This window comes from Serpula lacrymans, assembly GCF_000218685.1.
Source record: "Serpula lacrymans var. lacrymans S7.9 unplaced genomic scaffold SERLAscaffold_18, whole genome shotgun sequence".
NCBI lineage: Eukaryota > Fungi > Basidiomycota > Agaricomycetes > Boletales > Serpulaceae > Serpula > Serpula lacrymans.
Window position 1 is genome coordinate 69,300 of NW_006763307.1, and position 19,683 is coordinate 88,982.

General features: G+C 47.1%; 9 protein-coding genes across 9 annotated transcripts; 4 read left to right on the forward strand and 5 right to left on the reverse strand.

The window, feature by feature from the left end:
- Positions 1-91: 91 nt before the first annotated feature.
- SERLADRAFT_402997 (uncharacterized protein) lies at positions 92-493 on the reverse strand (the record flags this gene model as incomplete). Its single annotated transcript, XM_007324079.1, has 1 exon — positions 92-493. A coding segment is annotated over one exon (402 nt), but the record flags the coding sequence as incomplete, so codon positions are not given.
- Positions 494-1,763: 1,270 nt separating this feature from the next.
- SERLADRAFT_479977 (uncharacterized protein) lies at positions 1,764-2,319 on the forward strand (the record flags this gene model as incomplete). Its single annotated transcript, XM_007324080.1, has 1 exon — positions 1,764-2,319. The coding sequence occupies one exon, from the start codon at positions 1,805-1,807 to the stop codon at positions 2,021-2,023; it is 219 nt and encodes a 72-aa protein (XP_007324142.1).
- A 391-nt stretch (positions 2,320-2,710) lies between these two features.
- SERLADRAFT_479978 (uncharacterized protein) lies at positions 2,711-3,182 on the reverse strand (the record flags this gene model as incomplete). The annotated part of the gene is made up of 1 exon (XM_007324081.1): positions 2,711-3,182. The coding sequence occupies one exon, from the start codon at positions 3,040-3,042 to the stop codon at positions 2,812-2,814; it is 231 nt and encodes a 76-aa protein (XP_007324143.1).
- A 337-nt stretch (positions 3,183-3,519) lies between these two features.
- On the forward strand, positions 3,520-5,074 carry SERLADRAFT_479980 (uncharacterized protein; the record flags this gene model as incomplete). Its single annotated transcript, XM_007324082.1, has 2 exons — positions 3,520-4,259; positions 4,331-5,074. One exon carries the CDS (start codon positions 4,345-4,347, stop codon positions 4,891-4,893), a length of 549 nt encoding a protein of 182 aa, XP_007324144.1.
- SERLADRAFT_453878 (uncharacterized protein) lies at positions 5,071-6,543 on the reverse strand (the record flags this gene model as incomplete). Its single annotated transcript, XM_007324083.1, has 6 exons — positions 5,071-5,420; positions 5,477-5,522; positions 5,574-5,695; positions 5,754-6,142; positions 6,199-6,322; positions 6,382-6,543. The coding sequence occupies 5 exons, from the start codon at positions 6,210-6,212 to the stop codon at positions 5,227-5,229; spliced, it is 765 nt and encodes a 254-aa protein (XP_007324145.1).
- Positions 6,544-6,603: 60 nt separating this feature from the next.
- Positions 6,604-8,033, forward strand: SERLADRAFT_479985 (uncharacterized protein; the record flags this gene model as incomplete). Its single annotated transcript, XM_007324084.1, has 5 exons — positions 6,604-6,778; positions 6,849-6,964; positions 7,026-7,111; positions 7,179-7,196; positions 7,255-8,033. The coding sequence occupies 5 exons, from the start codon at positions 6,650-6,652 to the stop codon at positions 7,314-7,316; spliced, it is 411 nt and encodes a 136-aa protein (XP_007324146.1).
- A 15-nt stretch (positions 8,034-8,048) lies between these two features.
- On the reverse strand, positions 8,049-8,891 carry SERLADRAFT_443468 (uncharacterized protein; the record flags this gene model as incomplete). Its single annotated transcript, XM_007324085.1, has 5 exons — positions 8,049-8,075; positions 8,131-8,214; positions 8,292-8,618; positions 8,672-8,782; positions 8,835-8,891. 5 exons carry the CDS (start codon positions 8,889-8,891, stop codon positions 8,049-8,051), a joined length of 606 nt encoding a protein of 201 aa, XP_007324147.1.
- A 2,688-nt stretch (positions 8,892-11,579) lies between these two features.
- SERLADRAFT_479987 (uncharacterized protein) lies at positions 11,580-13,462 on the forward strand (the record flags this gene model as incomplete). The annotated part of the gene is made up of 6 exons (XM_007324086.1): positions 11,580-11,673; positions 11,723-11,898; positions 11,953-12,134; positions 12,188-12,450; positions 12,508-12,779; positions 12,839-13,462. 5 exons carry the CDS (start codon positions 11,801-11,803, stop codon positions 12,948-12,950), a joined length of 927 nt encoding a protein of 308 aa, XP_007324148.1.
- A 1,821-nt stretch (positions 13,463-15,283) lies between these two features.
- SERLADRAFT_443471 (uncharacterized protein) lies at positions 15,284-16,344 on the reverse strand (the record flags this gene model as incomplete). The annotated part of the gene is made up of 3 exons (XM_007324087.1): positions 15,284-15,454; positions 15,725-16,257; positions 16,302-16,344. 3 exons carry the CDS (start codon positions 16,342-16,344, stop codon positions 15,284-15,286), a joined length of 747 nt encoding a protein of 248 aa, XP_007324149.1.
- Between the last annotated feature and the right edge of the window lie 3,339 nt (positions 16,345-19,683).

Here is a 19,683-nt window from a genome sequence, read left to right on the forward strand (position 1 = left end):
AAGAGAAGAAGCGTGAACGACCGGCATACTTGGTTGCAGAACCGTTACCCAGGCCGGCTTTACGTTCGACTCCCCTACACGCGCCGCCCGATGCGATCGTACCAAGTACCTGACCATTGTCCGGGCATGAGGAAGTAGAACGAGTAACCGCTGGCCTGGACGCGCCTCTCTTCTGGCAATTTGCATTAGGTCTGTACTTCGTCCGCGCCTGAGGAAGGTGCAAGGGTGGCAGACGTGCAGTCCGGATCAATGAACCATGGTCTGCAGACGCGTTATGGTTAGTAGACGGCTGCAAAACCTGTGTGTTTGTCGGTATTTCCATATCAGACGATCCGCGTTTCGTTTCAGCTAGGTCGGTCGGAAATACCATTTTTCCTTTCTTACGAACATGATCTCGAGAGAAGGCATCCTCGTCGTCATCGGCACCGGCGCGCTTGTTAGATGTCCCTAAGGGAGGCTTTGGATTGCTTTTAGCGTCGTCATGTCGCGCCATCCGCTTGGTATGGTAGTCACCCTGCTGACCCTTTCGCGGTGAAATTTCTGAAAGCCTGAATTGATCATGACTATCAGTTCCACCGGTTGCCGACGGGGAAGAGGGGCTGGCTGTGGTCATAGGAGAAGAGTGAGGGCTGATAGCTACTTCCGTTTTACCAGCACTGGTGTCTTCTGAAGAAGCCATGTCTGATCTGGACCTGTAAAGCCTAATCAGTCGGGTTAGTGCGATTACATGTATATCGGGGACGATCCATAACGCCAGAACAGACAAAAATGCCGATGTAAGACCACACGGGGACCAAACAGAAAAGAAAAAAAGAGAAGAAACATGAGATGTTCCTGGCATCAGTACGAGTATAGACACAGAGAACATGACCCGGCTGACTCACCCGAATGAAGATATCAACTTCTGGCTATATGACACGAGGCGTTCAGCCACACCTCCGGTGCTCAGGCGCGAACTCGTGCTGGCAATGGAACTGACGCTGATATCTCCAAGTTCGTGATTAAGATTGTGTGGAAGTGCTATCTCCTCGGTAACATCGTTGGGTTGTTGTGAAACCGAGGATGGTGAGGGAAAATGGGACTGAGAATGCGACGAAACGGTGTTCGAGTTCCGAGAGAGAGTAGAAGCAGGTAAGTTTCCTCGGATTGTAGATTTCGTTATCCCACCATCCGCCACCGTCTGATGAACGCCAGATGGGCAAAGATAGATGGTGAGTACCTATAATGAAGCAGTAAGGAGATAGATGCGACTAACGTGTTTCGAGACTATCCTTGATCTCAGCTTTGGATTAGTGTACACAGGAGGTTTCGGCCTCGGCTTTAGCATTTGACCGCGCTTATGATCCGGTCCAGGATCCACTTGGTCCCCGTTTTTCGAGACTTTGGAAAGTGTTTCTACCTCTGCCCTTAGATTTTCGAAACGCTCCTCGGACATTGCGTGCTCGCTGGTAGGCCCGCTACTCGGACATGCTAATTCGCTAGCGACATTGCTATTACTGCTAGCTCCAGGGCATGGAAGGTCCGATGGTATAGCGTCTTTAGCAAGCTTTGGCGATGGCGATGGAGATTGCGACGGACTCGATGATCTAGAAGGCGGAGGTAGCTTGCTCTTTGGCTTTGGCGTGAGCTGACTGAGAGTTAAGGGCAGGCGGTTTGGATGAGGAAGCGCTGCAAAGCTATCATTATCTCCAGCGGATGGCAAGAAAGGTGAATCAAAATCGTTCGTGGAGTCTCCCAAGAGAAAGTCAGCCTGGCTGTTTTCTGGGATTTGGAAGGACAGGCTCGTGTCTGAAATGTCTGGAATATGGCGCATGCTGATTTCGTATTTTACTTCGCGGACCATGGCGGACACGTTATCGGTTGTCGTTGGGAGGAAAAGGTGTCAGTGGCGCGCTGGAGCTGTACCAGAGTGGCACCGTGGGAAAAAGGCGCGACTGTAAGTGACTACTCTCACGTGATGCTGGTAACGCGCGTCTTGATCACGCCCTCTCTCTCCACTTTTCTTGATTGTGGCGTACTCTAATGCGCTCAATGCCCGAGTCAGACTCGTTATGGGCGTTGGTAGCATTTTTAGCGTTTATTTACTGGAAAAGCACTAGTGTTGTCCTACTTGCAAATCTCGGACACGGCCACAGCATCCATAGTTCAGCCAGCTCCACTGACATGACTTTTGACAACCTGCGTTGATCGTATGTACCATACATAGCCCAAACTCGTTACCAGTACTAAACTTGCTCACACCACCAACCTCTCGGTCTTCTACGATCCTTTACTGCTCATTAATCATACCAACCCTGTTTCGCACAACGTCTTTCCTTTCTGTATCGACGATGACAACCGTCGGATTCCATTTATCCCGTCTGGTGGCTCAGGTGGAGTCGGACACGTTTTTTGTGTCCAAATGGTCTAACGTAGCGCTGCTATTTCCCTGCATTTGGATCGCATAGTATTTCTGGAACAACACGCCTCTGCTGTATTCAAGCACTCACGCAAACTCACGTTCACTTCCGAGTTCTGGTTTCGACTTGCCGACTCGGACATTGATTTCGCCTGAATGTCCTGTATCGCTGTGCTCTTTTCTACGCGGAGTAACTTCCCTGCCCCTTGCATCCTGCCGGAGCTTGCCATCATGATCATGCTATAAATGAACTATATTCGTGGAATTTCCTTGTTTTTTCCCTCTCAATCTGCTTGTTTTCTCGAACTCGAAGATTTAAATGACATATTACGTCTGATCAATCCATTCTGGTCCATTCTCTTGTGACTTCTCACCGAACAGGGTGCCTGCTTTCCCAGTTCACCCGATGTCGATCAACTCATCCACACCTCATTCTTCCTGTTCCTCCCAGAAGGTCTTTCTTCACCCCTCCCCTTCCGCTTCGAAGGTTCCATCATTTGGCCGCGAAGCGATATCACCGCTTCGTTATGTATTTCTTTGTTCTCGCATTGAATCACGGGTGATGTCTTTGTACGTACAACCCGCAAACTCTCACCAAAACCTCCAGATCCGGTGAAATGTTTACGCATTGTATGGTTTTTCATTTAATCAGCGCTGAGCCTTCGCTTGTTATTTTCTCTTTCAGCTCCACTCCACAATACTCCCAGAATAATCACTTCTATCCGCATCATCGCGTTGTCACGCCACCAGCGCAGGTCGTTTATCTTATCTAACGTGGCTAACCAAGGAATTGAGCTGTGTGTGCATCCGCGTTCATTATTCAGGCCCCCCACCCCCGCAGTTATATCAGGCATTATTACCCCGGTTCTGAACATACTTCTCATTGACACGTCAAAGAAGTGTTACAAGGTGGGGGAGAGTTCTCAAGCCCAGCGTGTGTTCCTTAACGTTCCTGACCACATCATCATCATGGGCTCACTTTTGGACCATCTGTACCACTTTCGGTGAGTTTGCCACCCAATATCACAAAACTCAACCTTGTTGACCATTCAATTACCCTAACTTTATGGAACATGTATTTCAAACCAGCCATGTGTATGCGCGATTTTTGGGGTGTGTATGACGCCTGTCCATTAGCACATGCGCACATAACTCATGACTGCTGTGGTATGAGATACGCGTGTACCGAGAGGCTGGCCTGGTGCTAGACCCTGCAACAGGTGCGATCCGTTGTTAACGCGATGTCTATCCCTGGTCCTTCTATATCCGACGAGGCCAAATAGGTGACAAGGCTCCGACGTTGTGCTCAATCATCGTACATTTCAGACTCTCTTCCGAAGTGCTCGACATCATGAAAACGTGCCCCCGATCATGACTTCTGCGAACAAGGCCCTTGGTGTCATAGGTTGACCAAACATAGCGATCATATTACTCTTCTTTGTTACTTTCGCCCCGAGTCAAATTATGAGGTGATGGTATCGCGTTTATTCGAACTCGATAACTGGAACCGTGACGCTGGTGAAGGTTATGGTAAGACCTAGAGAAGGCACTATCAACAATTTGAAAAAATACATGATGACAGCATTCATTCAAGAACGTACCAAAGGAACCGAAAGCTGTAAGAGGTATCGCGTCACAATCACCAAATTCTTGTTGTCATCCGCCACGGCGTCACTGTCGCTGAGAGAAAACACCGCGGCGTGGTTGCTACATTCGTCATCGATCTTGCTGTGCAAATAAACTGATAAGAGATCGGAAGTCGTAAGTAGCCGTTAATCGTATCAGAGCAGAGCCTTTTGTATTGCGACATCGGTGTCGCTGAGAAAGAAAAAGACACTGAGGTTTCACTGTATCCAAATCGGTGAGTAACTTGGCTGTGAAAGCCTGTACACATCCTTTATGTATCTCGATGCAGCGTTAAAACCTCTACAGCAAAGTACAGTAACATGGCAGCCTCAGTCAGACCAACCACACAGTATTTCGGTAGTGACTTTGTCATTTCTGCCGGTTCCATCTTATTCAGGAAGGCATCAGAAACGGGTCACATCCAGATATGCATCTTATGGCAACGCCGAAAACACGAATGGCTCCTTCCCAAAGGACGCAAGGATCGTGGAGAGTCGATAGAGGTAGCAGCAGTACGAGAGACATTCGAAGAGACAGGTTATCCGTGCGAGATCCTCCCTTGCAATATGCCTACTCGGGCGCCTGTCGCACATGTTGACGCGACTGACGTGGTGAGGATTGCAGATGATGCGATAGAGCCATTCGCTGTTACCGTGAGAGACCTTGGGAGAAAGGGTGTGAAGTTCATCTGGTGGTATCTGACGCGTGTGATTGGCGAGAAGAGGGAAGGAACGCAGATGGCGTCTGAGGCGTTTGATTCGTATTTCTTTGATGCTGAGGAAGCAATAGCGAAATTGACATTTCAGAAAGATCGGGATGTGGTATCAAAGGCGTTGGGTCTCGTTCGTGATAGCGGAACCAATTTGTAGATGGGACTTCTGGTGTGAATCAGAACATGATGCTGTACCCGAACCAGTTAGTGCATTGAGAATTGTCTGATTTTTGCCAAATGGGTTCACCCCACCGTGACAGGATTCGCGATATCCAGCGAAAATTATTCGCTCAGTTCGCAGTGTCACCCGATGTTGCCAAGCTGTAATATAGGGACCCACTAGATCGCGATCGACTTACGATCATGACTCAACTAGGCAGAATTCATCCCTTCAATTCAATTGCCTATGCCACTAAAGACGATTAACAGACCACAAAGGAAAGCCTCGTTTTAGGGGACATAACCTGCTCCAACGTGAACGTACAGCTTCCTACATGTACTTCAGAGGATGCTCATCTGCCTTGCTGACAACGACTTCCAAATTCATGTTCCTGATTTGATCCTTTTCGTCTTCTGATAAACCAGTGTCGATGTCGGATCCGCTCTGGATAAGCTCGGAAATTGTACGTGATAATCGGGGGGCGAGTTCAGGGAGATATCCGCGCTCTGTATTAGTATGTCCACCTATGTCATCGGTGAGCTCATAAGCCCTTATGAGTAATACCATTCGAAGGACTCACAAAGAACGACGTATCTCCCGGAAGCAACAGCGGCTAAAACCTCGTGCTGTGGGGTGAAATTAGAACGAGAAGCTTAGGACACAAGAATAAGACACACATGAGCCATCTCTCCTGTGAAGTATACGTCGGCATCCACGCCGGCTAGAACCGAGCCTCCAGCACCAGCACAGATGGCTACTCTGCGTATCGGTTTGGCGGTGGCAGGAAATCCTACTTCCACTAGAAGACGGTGTATCATCAGATGGAATTAACGTGATATACCAGCGCAAAAGCAAACCTTGGTGAAGGTTAAGATGCCGTTTGATTCTTGAAATTAAAACGTCGATCTCGACGGGCTCGTCAAGTAATACTAGTCTCCCCAATCCACCCTCATCTGGACCTTTCATCTCCCCTAGAATTGACACACTTCCACCTGCACCCGGAGATCGACCTTCCGTTACACCAATTGCGATCTTTGCCAACCAATCATTTATTCCCTCCCATGCAGAATCAAGGGCAGTATGAGGGGTGAATACCGATATACCTTGAGCGGCAAGTAGGAGAATGGATGTTTGTAAGGGAGAAGAGAGTGTGAGCGAGGATATAGGCTTGAAAATGGGCGGGTGGTAAGCTATAACAAATGCGGTTGGCGTTGCTAAAGCTTCAGCAAGGACAGCTGGTGTCAGACTTGGATGATGTGAGGACTGCGACATATCATGCAAGCTGGTTACAAAGATGCTTACTCGATCGTTAACATGATCCTGTTGGCATTGGGTCGTTTGAACGGCGATTCTTCGCGTATTACTATCAGTAACAGTATCCATTGGAAATACCAACCGAAACGTGATCACCTAGTATCAATCCTACCTAGAAAAACCAACATGGATGAGCAAAGCTATGCGAGACTTGACACACGACAAACCAACATTATCCCAAGACTCGGCAAGACGAAGTGGAGCTATACGTTCAAAGGCTTTGCATACTGTTTTTGCTACGACAGACATAGCGTAATGCTGAAAAAGACGTCTTCAGTTGAGATTTGCTACGAATCATGATTGTCCCTCCATAAGCGTCGTAAACAGTCGGGTGGGTGCCGCCACGTGCCGAAAAATAAGCAGTTCCCGATCGCGACTGGGTCATCTGACTTTGGCGACGGATTGCACCACTGCTGACAAAATACTACAGTTTACAATAATGCTTTCCTCTCTCTACAAAGCGCTTTCTTCCAAAGTTCCCGCCAATCTGTTCTCCACCACGGCAGCATCCTCCTCAACTCCTTCACAATATCAGAACAAGATCATGGCTATTAAAGATCTCGTCGAGGTAAGCTTTGACGTCGAATGCGTTCATATATTAATCAAAGGGTCACGGATTAATTGCTACTTGATTGCAGACCGCCATCAGCGATAACAAAGTTACCATCTTCTCTAAGACTTGGTGTCCTTATTCCGCTCGTGCCAAGGCCCTTTTCGTAAAGGACTATCCCGGTGTTCCAGCGCATGTCCTCGAGTACGTACGAATTTGGTCTCATTCGTGGCGGAATTACTGACTCGGGGTTCTATCTTGTTAGGCTCGACGAGACTGATGATGGTTCGGCAATTCAAAACTATTTAGCAGAAAAGACCGGACAACGTTCCGTGCCTAATATTTTCGTTAGTAAGTCTTGTGCGGTTCATTTGAAGTTCACGGTGCATGTAATTAATATAAACAACCATTTACTTAGATGGAACGCATGTAGGAGGTGAGTGGAATCTAGACCATCTTGGTATCACACTGATTCAACGTTCTATCAACCTCAGGTTGCGACGATCTTTTCGCCATGAAGAAGGCTGATCTCAAAGCTCTCGTCGAGAAGGCGTAAGGACCTTCTTTACCTGTACCACCGCAGCATCGCACTTCTTTGTTATTGTGTTGTAGACGGCATAATGCAAGATTATAGCTAAAGATGATTACGGTAGAATTTAATGTCGTGTAATATGACTTTATGTGACCTTCATAACCTTTCATTCGACATCTCACTTACACAGCTAAATATGGTGGCCATTCATTGACCACACGCGCAACATCAAAATCAAATGCACGAACTCACTCACTGACAGCAGCCGCAATCACCGTAAAAGTCTCACTGGGGACGATCCAGGGAAGATTCATGGCAGGAGTTTCTAGAACAGTCCGAGACCGCGCTGATGAATACAGAAAAAACCACATGAGCGAAGAAAGGTCCTTAATCGTGTGACCACTTCATGCAGCGAAAGAGTCGCATCTGTCAATGTGCAGATTGATTACTCAACACTGAGAACCGACAGATCACACCCCAGAAGGAGATAACGGGTTGAAACGGAAACAATGACACAAGGGACATATCGTACCAGAGCTTTTTGTACATATTGTGGCGGCCTTCGTTCTGCAGAACTTGCCCATGAGCGGGGTTAGATGAAGAGACACAAAGGCGATAAAGACATGACCGGCCATCTCAGGATATAGACCGAGCAATGCCGAAAGGTAACTCGCTTAATTATGCTTGTGTCGTTACGGCAGCAAGGGTGGGCGAGATCAGAAAGTTGAGAGATTGCACATCTCGAAAAACCTCCATTCACGACGGAAGACCAAGGGTTGCTCGCTAAGCATTGATATTATCACCGAGACCCAGAACAAGGAAAAGGAGAAGTACACACCAGCTGAATAATGTTTGCACGCTCTGTCGGAGGGAGCTGATGTATCTGTTCTGGGGTCATGGCTATTACACGCATAATCATCGCCTAAAGATGACAAAATGGGGGTGATTGATCACACAATGAATAATTGGAGAAAGGGAAATAGAATGTATGATACAGACTTTCTGTTCATCAGGTATCGCAGCCAGTGCATCGGGGATCATTCCCGCACCCATTCCCGTGCCTGCCGGAGGTGCAGCATACCCGTTGGAAGGACTAGGGTAAGATCCTGTGCCAGAATACGTATTACTACTAGGCCCTCGTCCGTGCCCATTTGAATAGAGTGAAGGTGCCGGAGTATGCGACGGTGCGTGAGGAGGAGTATGAGCTTGTGGCGTCGGAGTGCGATACTGCGAGAGATGCGGTGGAATAGCAGGAGCGGGTTGCAGGGGTTGCATTTGTGCCGGTGGTTGGGGCTGGGCCCCGGCGGAGAAGGTAGTTACTGTTTTCTGCGAACACGTTTTGGTGTAACGTTTTTGGGGAGGGAAAAAAAAAGACGGACCTGGAGGACCTGCACATCTACTGCATTTATCTTTACCATCAGAGCTATCAGAGCATACGCGATCTGAGGTTGTGATGAGAGAATGGCGCGCGCCTGCTCTGGTGTTGTTTTCTGCATATGTGATAACTATTACAAGCACAAATCAAATAAGGCCACAGCTTACCTTGAGATGCAATAGTAGCTCAATTAGCTGTTCTTCTTGACTGATTTGACTTGACATAGTCCAGTGCTGCGCTACGTTCGAAAGCTTTTTGAATTTTGAGCTTGAAGGTGAAGAACAAGAGTAAGGGAATGTATAGCCACCGTACAGCCACAGCTATACCAGGTCACGTGATGTCGTGAAACGCGTTTTGCTGGTGTTGAAGTCACAGATATTCCTCACATTGACCCACTGCTGTATCAGTATAAGGAGTTTATTGTACAGCTATGGCCACAGGGAAAGGATCCCCTAGCAGGCGAAAATCTATAGCTGTTGTAAACCAGAATCAGCCAGCTCATCCAGGACGGAGGAGGCGTGCTCATTCTATTGCACCTGGACAAAGCTTGAGCCCCACTTCGAAAGCGCGTCGATCCCTTGTAAGTAGCCCTTGTTTGTTAATACGAGACGTAGCATTCTACTTATCCTATAAAAGGCACCTCGAAAAAGTATCCTCAAGGCATCGCTTAACTTCGCAGATGAACCAGAGGCCACGGAATCATTCCATTCCATCAACGAGTCTCGCACAGAGATCCACGACAAATATAGCCGGAAATCACTAGGCAGACGAGTCAGCTTCGCAGAACATGCCCATGTTCGATTATTCGAAACGCAGGAGCAAAATACCAACAGCACCGCTTCGCCACAGTCCTCTCCTGCAGCAGAGACAGACAAAGCCAACCCCCCAGTGAGAGCAACAAATGACGAGAACGCTTACCCTGGTGCACGAGTATTTCAACGCCGCGCTTCCATTCGGTCATCTATCGCTTTTAGCGAAGGAGGTGAGCGGTCTATGGACATGGACATGGATGATACCGCTCCCGGACCTTCTGCATTTTTTGATCGGGTGGGCGAATCAGCCATCGTGGATGAATTTGATGACTACGATATTGATGGAGAGGAGGATATGGAAATAACTACATTTATTCCGCAAAATATCTCGCGATCACGTCCACCGTCTCTTGGTTCTTCATCTCGCATTCCATTAGGCCATATATCATCTGAGCCCCCGTTATCGACCAACGATGATAGCCAGGAAATGGAAGGTGATCAATCATTCACCGAAGAAATGTCGATCGAATCTCACTCCTTGAACTCGGCCCAAGATGATACTCAGCCCATGGAGTTTACTGTCCCACTCATTCGACCACCCGCGCCCCCGAATGATGCCTGGCTGGCTCTCCGTTCGGTGACTCATTCTGGTAGCACGCCTTATGTTCCTCCTGACCCCGAGGAAGGCAGTGAAGATGGAATGGAGTTGACTGATGCTCTCTCAAGGTTGATGGCTGTCCGTGCTTCACTTAGTCTTGATGCAGGAGAATCCGAAGAGAATGCACCTTCACAAGAAAATAGTTTTGCAAGTACGGAGGATAGCTTTGAAAATCCAAGTAGAGATGCCGATGGTGATCAAACGGTCAACATGACCCAGCTCAGACGAATGTCAGAAGCCCATGAGACAGACGATGGCCATACAGCAGACATGCAAATGGACGATGTAACAGGAGAAATATTAAGTGGGGGTCTAGCAAACCCGGCTTCCCAGATTTTTCCTTTTCCTCTCCATGATCCGCCTACCTCCAATACCCTGCAGAGTACAGGACCAGACGAACCAGCCCAACAACAGACATCTTCTCGTTTGAGCGTTTTCGCCGATGCGGCACCTCAGCCTTCGAAACAGACTGAATCTGTGTCGCGGTCAAACATCCCTCGACTTTCAATCGTTCCCAATTCGCCTGCCGTGTTCACCCCACCATTGCAACCACGTAAATCGCTGCTCAATCCACAACCACCAGATTCTTCAGCCGTATTCACCCCACCACTGCAACCACGTAAATCGCTACTCATTCCACAACCGCCAGATTTTTCAGCTGTGTTCACACCTCCCACCAGCTCTTCGCAAATGGAGCCTCCTATATCTAATGTCGATGCTGAGAGCACAGATAATCGACCAACCACGGAACGTAGCAGAGTTGGTCCTATTAGAAGATTTTCCTCTCTTCCTCGTAGATCAGAAGTATCCGCACAATCCCTTAAAACAACTGCTCCTCCATCGCCGAGTAAGAAGGACCATTCTCAAGTACCTCCCTCATCAATATCTCACCTACCTCCAGAGGGGGGTACAGTGGAAGTTCGACAAGGTATGCAAGAGGAAGAACACCGGGTAGTTGGGAAATCATCCCTGCCGCAGTCCCCTAGACCGGGTACATATGTTTCCCATGCGGCCAGACCTCCGCCCAATACCGTCGCTCATGCAGGCCTCGGCGAAGGATCTGGATCGAGACAGGAGACCATGAACGCGACAAAGCATTGGCGAGATGGAATCCAGCAGGAAGATTCGGAAGAACCTACGATATCTATCCAGAAATTTCTCGAGCTCACTGGCATCCGTTTTATGGATGAAATCACCGCTCCTCCTCGCTCTGCCATTCGCCCTTCTACGTTCCGACCAGCAAGGCACTCGTCTGCGAATTTTGAGATCCCATTAGTTGATTATGTGATAGGATTAGTTGTCAATGTTCCACAACTGGAGCTATATACACACGTGAGTAAGGATCTGGAGGCTTGGATAGAAAGGATCAAAGAACTGTATGAGGAAGCGGAAGAAGAGGCGGCGAAGATAACACCAGAACTTTTTAGGGAGTTCATGGCAGCTGAACAAGATGGGAGGACTGCGTTACTCCACCAACTGAAACTAATCAAGGTTAATACCCACGGACAAGCTAAATCGGAGTGGTATGACTGGAAGCTCCAGTGGGTAGGGCAGCTGCACCAGGAAGCTGAACGCGGTTTCAAAGCTCTAGAATCAGTAAGTTCGAAAAGTAATGTGCTTATTTATGATTTCATGGTTCCCTCAGGATGCAAAAGTTCTGGAAGGCGTTACTCGTCAGGCACGGGAAGTGCTACCTCAATTACGAGATGAATATCAGCAGATCATGCGTGAGCTGGAAGAAGAGCAGAAACTCGTGGAGGAGATTGAGAACAGTGACCAGGACTACTTGAATGAGCTGAAGGCCACCCTTGCCGAGCAAAGGTAAGATCAAGAACATCTGTTTTTGCCCGAAGCATTGCTGATTTTCACATAAAGCGCTGAACTAGAAGCATTCCGTGTAGACGTGGATGAAAGCAATGCTAAACTCCAGCGGTTACGAGAAAAATCCGATGAGATTAACTCCCAGAAACAAGAAACCACGTCCGAAATCGCTAGTCTTCAGCGTTTCATCCATGTTCAGAAGAGCAGCACTCGCTTCGAAGTATACCGGCTCAAAGGTGCATTTTTCGTATGATAGTATCCAGTCACTGTTACTTAGGTGTCCCCCTAGATGAACTTGAAGCAATGCAGGATTTGCACAAATGGCGTATCACCAAGGTCCACTCCGATTTGTTAGAAGTCATTTATACATCTACCTATCGCGTCTCGATACCTTGTGCCAAGCATCAACCCTTGCTTGAAGCCGTAAAGATCGAGCCCGTGGAAAGTTCAATGACTAGTACCAAACATTCATTTCCAGCGCTCAATGCTTTGATGCTGCGCACAGCCCAACAGTTGGTATCAACATTAGGAGAAGGCTGCAATGTTCGCAAGGTAAACTTCCTATTTTCCGCTTGTCATAGGACATTGGCTTACAATCACTCAACTCAGATCGTGGAATTCCTCGGGGACTACTGGTCATCATGTTCCCAGCTTCTCTTACAACTAAAGCTTATGGCTTTGAAATATCCTGTCTCCGTTAAGATAGCTCCTTCTGAACCTAGCAATTCTGCAGGGTTCACAGCTATTGCTTCAGTGATGATTCCCAAAGTGAAAGCGAAAGCCCTCATCTCCTTTACTCTGGATACGAAGACTATCTCCAGATGGCCGTTGTCAGTTGGTAGCGTTCAATGCGACGTCACCGTGGCTTACGGTCCAATTCAGTGAGATTTTGCTTACTTCCCCACTTCACACTGCTAATCATACTACGGCCTTTGTTCAGGAGAGATCCAATCCTGAAAGCAGTTCTTGATCGTTTAGGTCAAGCCAATCCAGGAAACAACCATGCCTGTTTATTGGAAGCCTGTACTGAAGCGATGGATCAAATTTCCTGATCAAATGGATGAAAAAGTTCGTACGAAAGACTACTAGGAGGGTAATTTAAATGCTTGGAATTATTTTTATTTTGTATGTATATCCTATTCTGAATCACCAAGTTACTCTCCTGGAAAAGAGGCCAACACATCAGACAAATGACGTAGATGGTGTACAACAATTTTTAATGTCCAAAGTGATCGTGACATCACCAAAGCTGTCACATCTCCAGTATGCGACGAGTACTTCCAGGATGAAGAATGATAAATAGCGATGACTATGAGTCGTGTTTTTCAAAGCAAGTTGAAAGTTTTGAGGGCTACCAAGGAAAAACATAAAATTGTCAACCCATCGAAGAAAGCAATGACAAGGGGGTTAAATCTGAGCCAAGCCGATATATACGCCAGAGCGTGGTGGGTTGGTATGAACGTTAGGCATGGATGGCCGAATATTGGGCTGTGAGTCGGAAATGTTGTTGTAAGTGACTGAGTTGAGTAAATGAGTGGTGTACGTGTGAGGATCATCCGGGTTCTGGATACAAGGGCTCAATTTGATTAATAAAGCTGATTATGCCAAACAAAGACACATACGTAGGGTCACTCAAAATTGTTCTGCGCTATGCACCCCGTTTCAAGCTGCCTTCCACAGCAGTACTGTATTCTTCATCTTCTTTTGCCAGAGAATTCAGTCAATTGGAGTGTCAAGCAGCTACTTGACAAAACCGGATAAACCCGGTCTCTGCCAAAGCAGCCATTGTACTCCTAGGAGTCATTATACTGTAGCAAGTAGCACCTCCGACTATAAGTAGTAGGGGGTTTAGTATAGGAATACCTCAGTCGTTTCTATAGCCTCTCGGGCAGCGGCTGAGGTATGTTACATTACATTTATTAGAGATCACCTTAAACTAACATCTATTGTAGTTTCACTTAGGTAAATAATAAAGTCGTTTCTATAGCCTCTCGGGCAGCGGCTGAGTTTCACTTAGTCCTATTAAGGGGTTCAAAGGATCCTTGGTGGCACGTGAACGCGGCCTTCCAAGGGTCAGTTTCTTTGATTCGTACATTATTGTACCCCCATCTGAGATCCATCTTTGTCAAGATTTTGGCACCAGCCAATTTGTCTACTAGTTGACTGATCAAAGGCAGCGGATACACATTTTTAACCGTGTGCTCATTCACGTAACGATAGTCCATAATCATACGCTTCTTACCATCCTTTTTAGGAATGAAGAACACTGGGGACGTCATAGGGCTTTTAGAAGGTCTGATGTAACCCTTCCTAAGCTGTTCGTCTATGAAACTTGATACCTCATCTCTTTCTGGAGCAGAGAGTGGTATCATGTGTCCTTTTCTCGGTTTGAAGGTGTCCTTCAAATCTATAGCATGGTCCCAAGGCTTAGCCTCTGGGAAGCGTTCTGATTTATGTTTAGAAAAGACTTTCCAGAAGTCATGGTACTTGGGAGGTAACAGCCTCTTAATCTCTTCTTCGGGTTTTACCTCATCATCGTCATCGTCGATCTTTTCTAAAGATCTGAGCTTATAAACGTGACCAGCGTTTATCTTTTCAAGACGCTCATTGTGACGGACATGAGTTGGTTTACCCAAGTTCACACACTCCTGAGGGCAATGTGACAATGTGACAACCCCTGTCTGCCAGTTGATCTCAGGGTTGTGTTTAAATAGCCAGGTCCAGCCCAAGATTAAATTAATCTTCCCTAGTTGGGTAGCTTCAGCGGTGACTCGTTCTCTGTGTCCTTGGTATTCGACAACAAAAGAACATTTGTGCGTGATGCAGCCACCCGCGTTAAGCGTACCATCAACATTATAGACGGGAATAGATACATCTAATTTTAGAAGGGGGAGTCCAATTTGCTCTGCCCAGGCCTGATCTATGAAGATTCCGTTAGCGCCTGAATCAAGCAGTGCGCTGGTTGGGTGTACTATGCCCCGGGCAAGGTTTTCCACACCAACGTGTAAACAGATCTCCTTTTGGAATAAATATGTGTGCATCAACACACGCCTTGGGATATCGGGAAAGGGTGGCTCCAGCGAAGAAAAAGGGGTATTGAAAGTTACATGTTTTTCTATTTTATTTTTACCAGAATCAAGCACCCTAGTGTTTGTCTCGCCGGGGCCACGCTCCAAGGGAGACGCTGGTGCAGCGGTAGTATCATTAATTTTACAGTCACAATGTTTTATACAAGTACATACTTCAGATAACAAATTTAAAAATCTATTTACAAATTGGGAAGCCATCCCCGTCTTTCCTTTATTGCTCGTGCAACACCCCGGAGCAGGGGCCACCTTGTTGTGGTTTACTTTATTGTTCATAGGAGCGAAGGCACCCAAGTGACCTAAGCTCTGAACTCTTTTCCCTGAGCCTTCATTTCAGCAGCCTGCTGATCGTAGAAGAAGGCCCGGATTTCGTCGTACGAATGACCGGTCAGAGTCTGAAGCCAATTGTCCAGTTTCTCGGACTCTAATTGACGCGCCTGGCGCCCTTGGTTATTTTTTTGTTGAGCGGCCTGCACTCCTTTTCTGCAGTCTCAGGACATGTGTCCCTCTTGGCCGCAATTATAGCAGTTCCCTTGGAATCTGCGCATCTGTCCTCCTTGGACCGCGCCAATATCCAAAGGGGCTCCCTGCCCTGGTTGCAGCCCGAACGGCTTGAACCCGTGAGAATGGTTTTGATGGTTTGATGACCCAGGGCGCCTCTGGGATGTGTTGTTTTTGGTGGTGGACCCGCCACCTTGGTGCATTTGGTAAAGCTCCATGGCTCTACCGATTCATTGTACTTCCTCAGCCGCCAGGGCCAGGTTTTTGTTTCTTGTATCCTGCAAGTAGATCTGTTCTGCAATGCGGGGGTTCACATTGCGCTCCAGCAGTTCTACTGCATGTTCATTTCCAAGCCCTCCTTGGATGGAGAGGGCCAGGAACCGGGTAACGTAATCATCCGTCCTCATGTTTCCTTGTTTGAAGGAGCACATTTGCTGACATGCCCAGTCACGCTCAGCCTGTGGTTTAAAATATTTTTCGATCTCTTTCTTGAGATCGTCCCAGGTTGGCCACACTCCCGCGGTGTAGCACTCCTGTAATCTAACTTGGGCGTATTGACCCACCACAGGTCCTTTTAGTTGAGATAGCACCGCAGTGGCTACCTCAAAGTCATTGGCAAATGCATCCCAGTTTGCCTTAACCCAAATCTGGAGTTTGATCCACCATTCAGCAAATTGCGCTCTGTCTCCTTCGGAGGCACCAGGGTCAGCGACGACTTCAACTTTCTTGTTGAACTTTTTCTCTACCGAGGGGTTTGCCGCAGGGGATTTGCCTACAGCTCAGCGAGTTGAGTGGTCAATGCCTGAATCTGCACACACATGTTGTGCAGCAGGGCATTGATATCTGGTTGCGACAACATGTCAACTTGTTCTCTTTGTAAAGTAATAAAAAAAACGTAACTGGGGGTCCCCGCTTGCTATCTGCGGATCTACCTCTTCCCAGCTGAGTATCGGATCTCAATCTCTGACTACCCACACTATAGTATTTTGAAAATTTATATAAAAGTTATAGTATTAAACCCTGGTCCGAACGGTTGTCAGGGGGTGGTCCGCTTGTTAAGCTGTCAACCCTTCTCCAGACTGGCGGAGGCAAGTGCCCGGCCTGGTCAGAGGAAAGAGAAAGTGAAGTTTTGTATGTAAATTCTAATCAACAGTGGTTCCACACCGACTGCTGAGCTAAGTACTCCCCTTAATGCTGGGGGCCGCGTATCAAAGGTTTTGTTTCTTCTCCCAAAGCACTACAAGGCCGTCATGAAGAGCGCACCTATCTGCTATGCGGGATATTCCCAACCAATAACCAAATCTCCTTCACCCTGGAGTCCGGGTGCCCAGTGGGACTTTTTGCACAACGTGCGAGAGAGTAGAAGAGTGAGTCCTAATGTAACAACCAAGAGTTAGTTACTCTGGCACACACAGGAACACACTATAAAGGTAGTGAATAGGGAGTGGTTACCCCTTAGACTGCAGAGAGTTTGTTGGTTAACAATAGGAGGACTCACTGAGGAGTCTCCTGGATCTATTGGGGTATATATACTAATACAGAGTGTTTATACTTATGTACTGTACAGTTGATAAAGTCAGTGGCTGATGATGTCATGGGGCCTAGCCCGCATGATCAGCTCCACTGTGTGAGAGAGTTGTATCTAAAATAAGAAGAAGGCAACGCGGCGCAAGAAAGAGGAGTTTGAAGAAAAGGGGAAGTGCAGAAAGAGATGAGGTATCAAGTTTCATAGACGAACAGCTTAGGAAGGGTTACATCAGACCTTCTAAAAGCCCTATGACGTCCCCGGTGTTCTTCATTCCTAAAAAGGATGGTAAGAAGCGTATGATTATGGACTATCGTTACATGAATGAGCACACAGTTAAAAATGCGTATCCGCTGCCTTTGATCAGTCAGCTAGTAGACAAATTGGCTGGTGCCAAGATCTTGACAAAGATGGATCTCAGATGGGGGTACAATAATGTACGAATCAAAGAAGCAGAAGCTTGGAAGGCCGCGTTCACGTGCCACCGAGGATCCTTTGAACCCCTTGTTATGTTCTTTGGGTTGACCAACTCACCGGCAACCTTCCAGAGCATGATGAACGAGATCTTTGCGGATATGGAAAACTGTGTCATCATTTACATTGACAATTTATTGATATTTACGAAGTCGGACGATGAGGCTGAGCATGACAGGATTGTGCAAGAAGTCCTTCAACGCTTACAGGAATGGGACCTATTCGTCAAACCCAAAAAATGTAATTTTAAAGTGAAGGAAGTAGACTTCCTCGGTATGATCATAGGCCAGAACGGAATCAGGATGGATCCTGAGAAAGTTCAAGCCATATTGGACTGGCCAAAACCTACTCGCGTAAAAGGAGTTAGGGCCTTCCTTGGCTTAGGAAATTTCTACCGAAGGTTTATCAAAATCTTCGCAAAAATCACAAGACCGTTGAACGATCTCACTAAAAAGGATATTGTTTGGCACTGGGGCACCAAAGAACAAGAAGCTTTTGATAAGCTTAAACAGGTGTTTACAACAGCGCCCATATTAGCATTTCCAGAATTAGACAAAGAGTTCCGGTTGGAAACCGACTCTTCTGATTTTGCTACTGGGGCTGTTCTGTCAATTAAATGCCCTGACGATCTTTGGAGGCCTTGTGCCTATTTATCACATAGTTTGTCGCCTACAGAGCGCAACTATCAAATTTACGACAAAGAGATGCTGGCCATCATTAGAGCCTTAAAGCACTGGCGGCACTACTTAGAAGGTGCTAGACACCAATTTGAAATTTGGACCGATCATAAGAATCTGGAGTATTTTATGACGGCCTGAGACTTGAACCGAAGACAGGCCCGCTACGCGGTATACTTGTCAAGGTTTAATTATAAATTAATTCATAAGCCTGGAAGCTCTATGGGGAAAGCGGACACTTTGTCCAGAAGAGAGGATCATGCCAACGGCATCGAAGATGACAACAAAGGTGTTACCTTGATAGACCAATCAAGGGTTGCCAATGTTAGAATCGGGCAGGATTCTGATCTTCTGGAAGTCTTCAAGAAAGACATCTCCTCAGAAGAGAAGGCGCGCCTTGACGGCAATGAAAACTATTTATGGGAAGATGGGCTCTTCCATTTTAAAAACAAAATCTATGTGCCTGAGTCCGCAAGGATCAAGGCAATAGATAGACATCATGACACTCCAGTGGCTGGGCACCCTGGGTGGCAACAAACAATGGAGTTGATCTCCAGAAACTATATGTGGCCTGGCATGGTAAAAGACGTACAGGAATACGTAAAATCCTGCCTGAGGTGTGCCATGGCTAAGAATTCTCATCAACCGCCGGCCAGTAAACTTATGCCGAATCCGATACCAGCTGGTCCCTGGCAGGATATATTGGTTGATTTCACAACGGATCTGCCCGAGCCGAATGGGTATGATTCAGTAATGGTGGTAGTAGATCGCTTCTCCAAAGAAGTAGTATTCATTCCCACCAACAAAACCATTACTGCCGCTGGTACGGCAGATTTATTTAAAGATTTTGTATGGTCTATCCATGGGTTACCAGAAACGGTTGTCTCCAATAGAGGGCCACAATTTGCTAGCAAATTTACAAAAGAGTTATGCCGGATGCTGGGTATCAAACCTAAATTATCAACGGTGTTCCATCCGCAGACTGATGGACAAACGGAGAGACTCAACCAGGAGTTGAAACAATATCTCCGGATATTTATTAATGACAGGCAGACAGATTGGGCCAAGTGGCTAAAGATAGTTCTTCTATAATATCAAACAGTTGTCGGCTATAGGAAAGGCACCATTTGAGGTTACTAGATTGTACCTCCCCAGAATGGGTGTAGAACCTGGTAAAAGCAAGAACGAGGCTGCTGGGAACATGGCCAAAGACATGAAGTCTGTCTTGGACGAAACGCGCAAGGCGCTATTTAAAACTGCAGAGCAAATGAAAGACAGGGCAGAGTGCAGACGCTCTAAGGCCCCTGACTAAAAGGTCGGCGACCTGGTTTGGTTAGATACTGACCACTTAAAATTAAAAGATCGACAGTCTAGAAAACTGACCGAAAAGTGGATTGGCCCTTACCGGATTAAGGAAGTCAAACCCAATGCAGTGGAGCTGGAACTCCCAAAACGAATGAGGGTAGTACCCACAGTCAACATTAGCCGTGTGAAACCCTACAAAGGGCCGCTGCCAGGACAG